The 12,644-nt window shown below is 43.5% G+C and overlaps 1 protein-coding gene across 5 annotated transcripts in view; it reads right to left on the bottom strand.

Moving 5' to 3' along the window:
* Nucleotides 1-12,644, bottom strand: part of ccdc24 (coiled-coil domain containing 24) — a 106,091-nt gene that overhangs the window by 23,016 nt on the left and 70,431 nt on the right. For all 5 annotated transcript variants that reach the window (XM_067990107.1, XM_067990109.1, XM_067990108.1 and 2 more), the window contains one exon: nucleotides 10,630-10,684. In XM_067990107.1, the coding sequence (XP_067846208.1) occupies nucleotides 10,630-10,684 (55 nt within the window). The remainder of the gene's footprint in view (nucleotides 1-10,629; nucleotides 10,685-12,644) is intronic.

Here is a 12,644-nt window from a genome sequence, read left to right as displayed (position 1 = left end):
GGAGTAGGCCATACGGCCCCGCGAGCCCTCCACCATTCAATAAGATCACGGCTGATCTACCTCAATTCCACTTTCCTGCCCAATCCCCATACCCCTTGATGCCCTTAGTGTCCAAAAATCTATCAATTTCAATCTTGAATATACTCAACAACTGAGCATCCACAGCCCTTTGGGGGTACAGAATTCCAAAGATTCACAACCTTCTGAACGAAGAAATTTTTCCTGATCTCTGTCCTAAATGGCTGAATTCTTATCTTGAGACTATGACTCCTAGTTCTAGACTCTCCAGCATCTATCATAACAAGCCCTCTAAGAATTTTATACATTTCAGTGAGATCACCTCTCATTCCTCTAAACTTCAGAGAATATTGGCCCATTTTACTCAACCTCTCCTCATAGGACAACCCTCTCATCCCAGGAATCAATCCAGTGAACCTCTGTTGCAGCCCCTCTAAGGCAAGTATATCCTTCCTTAGGTAAGGAGACCAAAACTATACACAGTACTCCAGGTGTGGTCTCACCAGAGCCCGATATAATTGCAGCAAGACCTCCTTACTTTTATATTCCAAACCCCTTGCAATAAAGGCTAACATACCATTTGCCTTTCTAATTGCTTGCTGTACCTGCATATTTTGTGATTCGTACACAATGACACCCAAATCCCTCTGAATATCAACATTTCTTAATCTCTTATCTTTTAAAAAATATTCTGCTTTTCTATTCTTCCTACCAAAGTCGACAATTTCACATTTCCCCACGTTATACTCCAACAGCCACCTTCCCGCCCACTCACTTAACCTGTCGATATTCCTTTGCAGCCTCTTTGCTTCCTCCTCACAGCTTACCTCCACCTAGCTTTATATCGTCAGCAAACTTGGATACATTACACTTGGTCCCCTCATCTAACTCATTGATATATATTGTAAACAGCTGAGGCCCAAGCACTGATCCTTGCAGCATCCCACTAGTTACAACCTGCCAACCCGAAAATAACCCGTTTATTCCTACTCTCTGTTTTTTGTCCGTCAACCAATCCTCAATCCATGCTAATATATTACCCCCAATCCCATGAACCCTAATCTTGTGTAACCACCTCGTGTGGAACCTTATGGAAAACCTTTTGAAAATCCAAATATACTACATCCACTGGTCCCCCCTTATCTACCCAGCTAGTTACACCCTCAAAAAACTAATAGATTCGTCAAACACAATTTCCCTTTCATAAAACCATGTTGACTCTGCCTAATTATATTATGATTTTCTAAGTGCTCTGTTACTACATCCTTAGTAATAGATTCTAGCATTTTCCCTACTACTGATGTCAGGCTAACTGGACTATAGTTCCCTAAATTCTCTCTCCTCCCTTTCTTGAATAGCGGGGTTACATTTGCTACCTACCAATCTACATGGACCATTCTAGAATCTAGGGAATTCTGGAAAATCAAAACCAATGAATCCACTATCTCTGCAGCCACCTCTTTTAAAACCCTAGGATGTAGGCCATCAGGTTCAGGGGATCTGTCAGCTTTTAGTCCCATTAATTTTTCCAGTACTTTTTCTTTACTAATCTTAATTACTTTAAGTTCCTCACTCTCATTAGACCCTTGGTTCCCCACTATTTCCAGTATGATTTAAGTGTCTTTGACTGTGAAGACAGATATAAAATATTTGTTTAACGTCTCTGCCATTTCCTTATTCCCCATTATAATTTCTCCTGTCTCTGCCTCTAAGGGACCCACGTATACTTTCACTAATCTCTTCCTTTTTACATACTTGTAGAAGCTCTTACAATCTGTTTTTATAGTTCTCGTTTCTCTTTCCAGTTTGTTTTATTACTGATGCTATTATCATCCTAAAATAAAAATTGAGTAAACGATAGAGAAAACCCCACAATTACTTCCAGCTTTAAGAAACAATTCTATCAAATGTTTAATATACAGTGGAAGCTTGCATGTCGAACACACCCGGAACCTGACTTCACGCTTAGTTGATCACTTTTTAAAAGTTCAGTTAGGTAAGCAGGTAATTCACATTTGAATGGCTACCTTAATTGAACCCAACTTCCGATTGTTCCACTGATAATCCATTGATTGATGGTCAATTACAGCCGAGCTCCATTTATGTTTGAAAACCATTCTAACAATTTTTATTCTAACAGAAGATTCCAACATAACAATTTTTAGTATACTCCACTTGTACGCTAGTTCAGCACATCAGCTGTTGTGTACCAGGAAGAACAGTGCTGATACAACAGTTGATCCCAGCTCCTATTGATCTGCTGACCCAACCTGAACTCTGCTGGTTCAGTTTTCAGACAATAGCAAAATCAGACATTTGCACTGGGGCAAAGGGTGGCAAAATATCTTTTAAATACAGTATTGGATTACTATTTATACTTTACATGCTATAATTCAGTGATGTCTATGTGATGGAAACAAAGCGCAGTCATGCTTCAAAAAGAATTTTTTATGATTAAATAATATTTTAGATATGGATTTAGGTAGACAGAGTGTTGTGTATTAAACATTGAGCTTTGCATGATCTCTACCTGCAAATTAGAGTTCTTTAATCTTGGTTCAAAGAATAGCCGATATACAAAACTGTCTTAAAGATATCTGCTTTGCATAGAGGCAGTCTGGTCTCCTTCATATGACGTTGCTGGTTTTCAGCAGTTAATAGCATCACTGCCCTTGACATCAAGGCAGCATTTGACCAAGTGTGGCACCAAGGATCCCTAGTAAAATTGAAGTCAATGGGAATCAGAGGGAAAACTCTCCAGTGGCTGGAGTCATACCTAGCACAAAGATGGGAGTGGTTGTTGGAGGCCAATCATCTCAGCCCCAGGACATTGCTGCAGGAGTTCCTCAGGGCAGTGTCCTAAGCCCAATCATCTTCAGCTGCTTCATCAATGACTTTCCCTCCATCATAAGATCAGAAATGGGGATGTTCGCTGATGATTGCACAGTGTTCAGTTCCATTTGCCACCCCTCAGATAATGAAGCAGTCCATGCCCGCATGCAGCAATGATGTGGAGATGTCGGTGATGGACTGGGGTGGACAAATGTAAGGAATCTTACAACACCAGGTTATAGTCCAACAGTTTTATTTGAAAATCACAAGCTTTCGGAGTTTACCTCATTCGTCAGGTGAGTGAGTGAAGCATAGCATATATTAAGCTGGGAGGCGATCACAGCAATCAAAGGTGTTAAGAAAGGTTAGCCACATTACATCGCAGTACACTGAATACACAGTGGGTCAGACTACACAGACAGAGAAAGAGACCCGAAAGGCAGAGGAGAGAGAGAGAGAGAGAGAGAAAGAAAGAAAGAAAGAAAGTGTCCAGTTGTATTAAAAACAGATAACTTTTTTTCCGCTGGTGGGGTTATGTGTAGCGTGACATGAACCCAAGATCCCGGTTGAGGCCGTCCTCATGGGTGCGGAACTTGGCTATCAATTTCTGCTCGACGATTTTGCGTTGTCGTGTGTCTCGAAGACCGCCTTGGAGAACGCTTACCTGAAGATCAGTGGCTGAATGTCCTTGACTGCTGAAGTGTTCCCCGACTGGGAGGGAACCCTCCTGTCTGGTGATTGTTGCGCGGTGTCCGTTCATCCGTTGTCGCAGTGTCTGCATGGTCTCGCCTATGTACCATGCTCCGGGGCATCCTTTCCTGCAACGTATGAGGTAGACAACGTTGGCCGAGTCACAGGAGTATGAACTATGTACCTGGTGGGTGGTGTCCTCTCGTGTGATGGTGGTATCTGTGTCGATGATCTGGCATGTCTTGTAGAGGTTGCCGTGGCAGGGTTGTGTGGTGTCGTGGACGTTGTTCTCCTGAAAGCTGGGTAATTTGCTGCGAACGATGGTCTGTTTGAGGTTGGGTGGCTGTTTGAGGGCGGGTGGCTGTTTGAGGGCGAGTATTGGAGGCGTGGGGATGGCCTTAGCGAGGTGTTCGTTGTCATCGATGACATGTTGAAGGCTGCGGAGAACATGGCGTAGTTTCTTCACTCTGGGGGAGTACTGGACGACGAAGGGTACTCTGTTGGTTGCGTCCCGTGTTTGCCTTCTGAGGAGGTCTATGCGATTCTTCGCTGTGGCCCGTCGGAACTGTCGATCGACGAGTCGAGCGTCATATCCCGTTCTTACGAGGGCGTCTTTCAGCGTCTGTAGGTGTCCATTGCGTTCCTCCTCGTCTGAGCAGATCCGGTGTATTCGCAGGGCCTGTCCATAGGGGATGGCCTCTTTCACGTGGTTATGGTGGAAGCTGGAAAAGTGGAGCAAAACTGGACAACCAGGAACACTACAGACGGTTACCCGCAGATCCGACCAAAGAACACACCCACCAGCTCAACAAACTGATCAAGACCTTCGATCCAGACCTTCAAAGCATCCTACGCGCTCTCATCCCACGTACTCCCCGCATGGGAGACTTCTACTGCCTCCCAAAGATACACAAAGCCAACACACCCGGACGTCCTATCGTATCAGGCAACGGAACCCTGTGCGAGAACCTCTCTGGATACGTCGAGGGCATCCTGAAACCCATCGTACAGGGAACCCCCAGCTTCTGTCGCGACACTACAGACTTCCTACAAAAACTCAGCCCCCATGGACCAGTTGAACCAGGAACACTTCTCACCACGACAGACGTCTCGGCACTCTACACCAGTATCCCCCACGATGACGGCATCGCTGCAACAGCCTCAGTACTCAACACTAACAGCAGCCAATCTCCAGACGCCATCCTACAACTCATCCGCTTCGTCCTGGATCACAATGTCTTCACCTTCGATAACCAGTTCTTTACCCAAACACACGGAACAGCCATGGGGACCAAATTCGCACCCCAATACGCCAACATTTTCATGCACAAGTTCGAGCACGACTTCTTCAATGCACAGGACCTCCAACCAACACTATACACCAGATACATCAACGACATTTTCTTCCTATGGACCCACGGCAAAGAATCACTGAAGACACTACACGATAACATCAATAAGTTCCATCCCAAGATCAAACTCACCATTGACTACTCCTCAGAATCGGTTTCTTTCTTGGACACACAAATCTCCATCAAAGACGGGCACCTCACTCTACCGCAAGCCCACGGACAACCTCACGATGCTCCACTTTTCCAGCTTCCACCCTAACCACATCAAACAGGCCATCCCCTATGGACAGGCCCTGCGAATACACAGGATCTGCTCAGACAAGGAGGAATGCGATGGACACCTACAGACGCTGAAAGACGCCCTCGTAAGAACGGGATATGACGCTCGACTCGTCGATCGACAGTTCCGACGGGCCACAGCGAAGAATCGCATAGACCTCCTCAGAAGACAAACAAGGGACGCAACCAACAGAGTACCCTTCGTCGTCCAGTACTTCCCCAGAGCGGAGAAACTACGCCATGTTCTCCGCAGCCTTCAACATGTCATCGATGACGGCGAACACCTCGCTAAGGCCATCCCCACGCCTCCACTACTCGCCTTCAAACAGCCACCCAACCTCAAACAGACCATCGTTCGCAGCAAATTACCCAGCTTTCTGGAGAACAGCGTCCACGACACCACACAACACAACCCTGCCACGGCAACCTCTGCAAGACATGCCAGATCATCGACACAGATACCACCATCACACGAGAGGACACCACCCACCAGGGCATGGTTCATACTCCTGTGACTCGGCCAACGTTGTCTACCTCATACGTTGCAGGAAAGGATGCCCCGGAGCATGGTACATAGGCGAGACCATGCAGACACTGCGACAACGGATGAACGGACACCGCGCAACAATCACCAGACAGGAAGGTTCCCTCCCAGTCGGGGAACACTTCAGCAGTCAAGGACATTCAGCCACCGATCTTCGGGTAAGCGTTCTCCAAGGCGACCTTCGAGACACACGACAAGGCAAAATCGTCGAGCAGAAATTGATAGCCAAGTTCCGCACCCATGAGGACGGCCTCAACCGTGATCTTGGGTTCATGTCACGCTACACGTAACCCCAGCAGCGGAAAAAAAAGTTATCTGTTTTTAATACAACTGGACATTCTCTCTCTCTCTGCCTTTCGGGTCTCTTTCTCTATCTGTCTGTGTAATCTGACCCACTGTGTATTCAGTATACTGGGATGTAATGTTTTCCGTGGCTAACCTGTCTGAACACCAATGACACCTTTGATTGCTGTGATCGCCTCCCAGCTTAATATATGCTATGCTTCACTCACTCACCTGACGAAGGAGGTAAACTCCGAAAGCTTGTGATTTTCAAATAAAACTGTTGGACTATAAACTGGTGTTGTAAGATTCCTTACACGCATGCAGCAAGACCTGGACAACATCCAGGCTCGGGCTGATAAGTGGCATGTAACATTCGTGCCAGACAAGTGCCAGGCAATGACTATCTCCAACAAGAGAGAGTCTAACCACCTCCCCTTGACATTCAACAGCATTACCATCGCCAAATCCCCCACCATCAACATCCTGGGGGTCACCATTGACCAGAAACTTAACTGGACCAGCCACATAAATGCTGTGGCTACAAGAGCAGGTCATCGACTGGGTATTCTGCGGTGAGTGACTCACCTCCTGACTCTCCAAAGCCTTTCCACCATCTACAAGGCACGAGTCAGGAGTGTGATGGAATACTCTCCACTTGCTTGGATCAATGCAGCTCCAACAACGCTCAAGAAGCTCGACACCATCCAGGACAAAGCAGCCCGCTTAATTGGCAGCCCATCTACCACCCTAAACATTCACTACCTTCACTACCAGCGCACAGTGGTTGCAGTGTGTACCATCTACAGGATGCACTGCAACAAGTCGCCAAGGCTTCTTCGACAGCACCTCCCAAACCCGCGACCTCTACCACCTAGAAGGACAAGGGCAGCAGGCACATGGGAACACCACCACCTGCACGTTCCCCTCCGAGTCACACACCATCCGGACTTGGAAATACATCGCCGTTCCTTCATCATTGTTGGGTCAAAATTCTGGAACTCCCTACCTATCGGCACTATGGGAGAACCTTCACCACACGGAATGCTGCGGTTCAAGAAGGCAAAAAATATATCCACCGTAGAACCACGGAACCATAGAGTCTTACAACACTGAAGTAAGCCATTTGGACGATTGTTTCTGTACCAACTCTTTTCTAGAGCAATCCAAAACTAATCCCACTGCCCTATTCTATCGCCACAGCCATTCATCTTCTGCTTCAAATGTTTGCCTGCTCTTCACTTAAAAGATGCAATGGTCTCTGTCTCAACTACTCTCTCTGGCAAAGCATTCCATGATCTAACAATTCTTGGCATAAGGAAATTTCTTCTAACCTTTCTCATCACTCTGCGAGTGACAATTTTAAGTTGATGGGCACTCATCACTGACTATAACTGCTGCATGCACAAGGTTAAAAACAGCGTCTCAGAAAAACAATGTTCTGGCAAATTATTATTACAGTTTGTGCACTTTTTCTTAAGTGGAGAGTTATTGTGGGTCTCAGATTCTGCAGCCAATATGTAAACTTCAACCGCTGTTTCACCTCCATCAAAGTCTGTATTTTCACGAAGTTATTGTACTAGCACTGTAAAATGATAGAAAGACACACTGAACAAAGAATTCTGGATAGTGTTTTGGAAAATATGATGATACATTTTGGCTCAAACTCCCAAAGTATAACAGACATTCTGCCTGCATTCTGGACATACTTCCATTAATCAACACATTTTTAAAAGAAATATACTTTCCTAACTTGACAAATTATCCTCTGAAGAGCGAATGTCATGATTAAGTCCCTTTTTAAAAATCAACTAGCTATAAAGAATTGGAATTCAATTTTCTTTTATTGTGCTATTTGTTTCCATATATTTTTATTTACACAGTGAGTAGTGGTGACTATATCAGGGAAATTGGCTCTAATGAGATCAGAGCTCAGCAGTGTAAAAAGATGAATTAATACTAATTGAGATAGTTATTAACCCAGTTGCTTCAGTGATTCTCTCATTTCACTGTTGGGCTCCTTTCACTCTTTCCAGCCAGTTCACCACTCTGCTGATGTCATCGGCACTCTGGGTCCAAAATTCTGCAAGTCTTTGGGGCCAACAAATGGTGCAGTTCTAGTGTAGGGGGATACATATGTTAATTACCTGACCTCGCAATCTAGGATTGGGTCAGGACCTGGTCGTCATGGTGGGTGGAAATCCCTCCCCACCTCGCTTCTGGTAACGCAACAGTGCCATTGGAATTTCGGGGCCTCACTGTTTAAATGACAATGTGCAAAAAAAACCATCAGAACAGCAGAAATAAATGTTTAATTTATTCATTCTGACACAGGTAGATTATTTTGCATCAGTACTGTGTTGATCATTGAGACATATACTTATTCAAATTGCCATGAGCTGTAAATAAATTGCATTTTGTTTATTTCTGACTTATTTTACATACTGTTTGACTTCTTTGTGATTTTAACCACAACTGCTCTGTGATTTTTGACAAAATAAAAATTCACAATGAATTACCTGAATGTTGTAGTACCTGGCTCCACTCACTATCAGTGATGTATAGAAATAGTTAGTTATTGCAAAAGTTTTTGCAATGGCTAATATTGAATAATACTAGAAAAGAAAAACATGAGCAGGGACTTTCCAATCAGGTGATCCCAACCTAATGTCAGATGCAATTTTGGTGGCGTAGGAAAAATGCTCGCCTTAAAAATGCAGGAGTTTCATTAATATATTAGAATGGGGACATGGTCTTCCTTTACACATTTCCTGGCATGGCATGCAGGATATCATTTCTATGATACGCCCCTGTGAGATGAGTACACAGGGTTGATAGGTAATAGTCAGGATGTAGTTGGCCATGGAAAAGTGATCCCATATTTACAGGAATGCTTGTGTTTTACAACAGTATTTCTACACAGTTGTGGTAAAGAAGATAAGGACAGTTGGTAAGAATAAACGCATGCAGGTGCATATGTGCCCTAATCTCATTAATAGCATTTAACGGGTTGCAGATTTTAAAACTATTATGTTACAAAGTGCATGAAACAGAACAGACAGATCATCTACTTCCCCCACACAGTAATGTTAAGGTTAAGTGTTTTCAGTCATTTCTTATCCATTTTTATTTATTTTTTCCTGACATTGGGGTTCTCATGTTGTAATTATTTTTCATTTCCCCCACTAACATTACTGCACCAATGGGTTTCCTGAATGGAATCCACTTATCGGAGATGATTGGAAGGGGAGGGGGCTAACATAGTGATGCCAGGCAGGTCACGCTTCACACAAGGTGTTCTGTGCTCGCATGTAGAGGCTACTATTCCCAAAGGATAATGGGACAGCAGACTCAATGGTACCACTAAGTTATATGAATGTTGCATGATTCCTAAGAAGCACTCCTGTCATAGTAAATCAAACTTTCATTGGCATTGCATGAAAAAAGCATGCTAGAGTGATCAACAGCCAGGGTATCCTAATTGGCTGCAGCCCCAAGATGCCACCTGAGCTCATCTACCTTACAACGACCGTGGAGAACCGCCTTCATAGGATCCAGGTGATCAGAAAGCGAAATGCAGAAGTGCGCCATCTTCTGCAAAGAGACCTGCATGTGGGATGCAGCATTATCCTGGCACATCCAGCAACTGTAGTGGTCGCAACAGTAATAGGTCACCTTGGCTGGAAACTTGGCTTCACCTCCTCGATGCAAACACACTGTGGAGTGATACAAATGGCAACCCTACTCTCAACCACCTCATCCAGCCCACTTACACTTCAACAGCCATCAAACAGGGATTGGATGCTGGACTGTTTTAACAATTGCCTACAAACTTTTGCTTGCACCTGGGGCAGTGGTACGATGCTACAAATGACGTACTTTCCCTGAGATAGGGAGGAGAAAATTAATCAGGAGTCCTCCTTCTGATGGCTAACCAGTGGTCTTTCCTAGAAGTGTGCATGGGGGAGATTAGAATTGGACTCAGTTGGCATGTGTGTCCCCTTCCATCCTCAGGTCAAAAAGCCTGGCAATACTCATCGTCATGTCTCTCACATGAATAATGGCCACTTAGGTGAGGCAATAGGTGGTGATCAGCATTCAATGAACTATATTAAGCAAAGAGTCAGGAGAGAAAGGGAGGAAGAAAATAGGCAAGCAAAAAAACGTGAAAAAGGTACTAGAGGGACATTAAACAAACAACTTATTTTGCAACCAGACTTTCTTCCCCTTCCTTTTTCCAGAGATTTTTGCCTTTTCACTACCTTTCTTGAAGGGATTGACTCCTTCCTTTGGTATGATGCCATAGGGTAGCTTTCCACTGGACTCTGAAGGAGGATCTCCTGCTGTTACAATGCTTTTGTAATTGTTCTTTAAAAAAATGTTGCTAGTATATGGCTCTACTTACAAAACTTTTGGGAATCTTCAAACAAACATTGAACTTCATTTAAAAACATACTACTCATAAATATGTGGAATTTGTGCAGAAAATTCTACTACTTCAGACAAACTGCAGAGAAAATGGGATTTATTTTCAGATCTGCAAAAGATTTGTGAATAAGGCCTTAGAGGTGAATTTAGAGCCATAGGGTAAGTAACTAATTAATTTTACCAGATCTTTTAAAGACCATTTACCTGTAAGAACTGGATATGTTTCTCCAAAGTATTGGATTCCTCTTGTAAAATAGATCTGTAGAAGAAAAGGATACATACTCATCTTTAAAACTTAAAAGAATTGTTCTAAATATCTAAACAGTATCTAAGATATGGGAGCTGAAGTACTCAGATCCTTACTGAAAAACACAATATAAACTGTCAAAATTCTTTTGGATAGTGCCAATCTGCTAACTGAATGCATCTCACAAATTCCCATAGTAGGTAAACTTCAATAACAAATATTGCTGATTAATTTGAGGTTCTACTAACATGGGCAATTAAATGCCATTGATATGTATGCTGCGTTATTTATTTTGTTGAAGTTCATAATACCTATGTTTTTATTCTATTTGTACGCTCACCACTTTTACACCATATCCCTGCAGAACCTGCCGGTTTATGGACTCTACCAGATGTACCTAGACATTGATCAAAAATGGGATCACCAAAGGACAGGAAAATGCAACTCCTCTTGATATACAAGCCTGAAAATTATTATTGGGAATGTTATTGTGCATAATATCTCAGCAGACATTAGTAAAAACTCAGAAATTACCTGAATTCTCTTCAGATTACCCTGTCTAGCATTCACAGTAGTTGTAGCTATAAACTGGTATGGATCAGATTCAAATTTTATTCTCATTCATTTTCTTTTCTTAAAGGCCTATTTTACAGTCTACAACATTGTCATGGCTGTAGATACCAACTAGCGAGAACACCTCCTCACACTGGTGTAAACAAATTCCAGTACTTTAAACTAAATGTAACCAGATATAAGGCAAGTGGTAGCCTCTAAGGATTTCTACATTGTGCCTGATCTACAGCAAAACTGAAGGCAGGTGGCTGGGATAGGCCAGACTAAATCAAAAGCAGTTTTTAATGATTTTTTAAAAAAAATTGAACATTCTGTACTGATTGACACACACTTCATTGCAAGGTTAGTGTTATGTTATTGTATTTTTTATTACTCCATTTGTCTGATATAGTCTGTGTTGACATGGAGGAACACTCCAAGCAACAGGCAATTTTTGATCAACTTGTAGTTGTAATTCTACAGATCACAGAGTTTTACAGTTAGGCGTCAGCCTCAGTGGTAGCTCTCTTGACTCCGAGTCGGAAGGTCGTAGCTTCAAGCCCCACTCCAGAGACATGCACACGTAATCTAGGCTGGCACTTCAGTACAGTACTGAGGGAGTGCTGTTGATGAGACATTAAACTGGAGCCCATTCTGCCCTCTTAGATGGTTGTAAAAGATCCCATGGGACTATTCAAAGAAAAGCGGGGTAGTTCTCCTGGCCAATATTTATCCCTCAACGAATACCGCCACAAGTGGATTATCTGGTAATTTATCCCACTGTCATTGTGGGACCTTGCTGTGCATAAATTGGCTGCTTTGTTTACCTATATTACAACCGTGACTGCACTTCATTCGCTGTAAAGAGCTTTGGGACATCTTGAGGATGTGAAAGCTGCTGTATAAATGCAAATTCTTTCTTGCATTGCAATATATTTTTTAAACATACAATTCTATAATTACCATGCATACCGTAAGCTACATTGTAAATTAGTACGTGGGGACTGTGAGATTATATAAGGTATAATGGAGGCAAACAAGTGAATTAAAAAGCTGTAATCTAAATGAGTTGTTCTAAAGCTTAATGTAAAGAATAACGTAATGCAATACAAAATTGTATTCTTCTTAGGGTTGCCAACACTTCCGGATTGTCCAGGAGTCTCACAGAATGATGCACGGGTCTTCTGGGCATTGCTGCTAGCAGCCCGGGAGGCTGTGCTTTAAATTTCCTGCTGCAGCAGCGGCCTTCCACCCGCTCTGTGACATCACCCACCCACAGCTGCAGGGAGCCGGGACTGGCTGGTGTGCCGGATACTGTTGGAAGTCGGCAGTCGGTGGTGGGGGGGCGCGGAGGGAGTGAGAGAAAGAGACTGGGGAATGGAGGTCGGAGGGAGAGAGGGTAATGGGGGATACGAAAGGA

The sequence above is a fragment of the Heptranchias perlo genome, chromosome 9 (assembly GCF_035084215.1).
Source record: "Heptranchias perlo isolate sHepPer1 chromosome 9, sHepPer1.hap1, whole genome shotgun sequence".
Taxonomy (NCBI): domain Eukaryota; kingdom Metazoa; phylum Chordata; class Chondrichthyes; order Hexanchiformes; family Hexanchidae; genus Heptranchias; species Heptranchias perlo.
The sequence above is the reverse complement of the archived record's forward strand: the minus strand, read 5'-3'. Positions and strand labels throughout refer to the sequence as shown.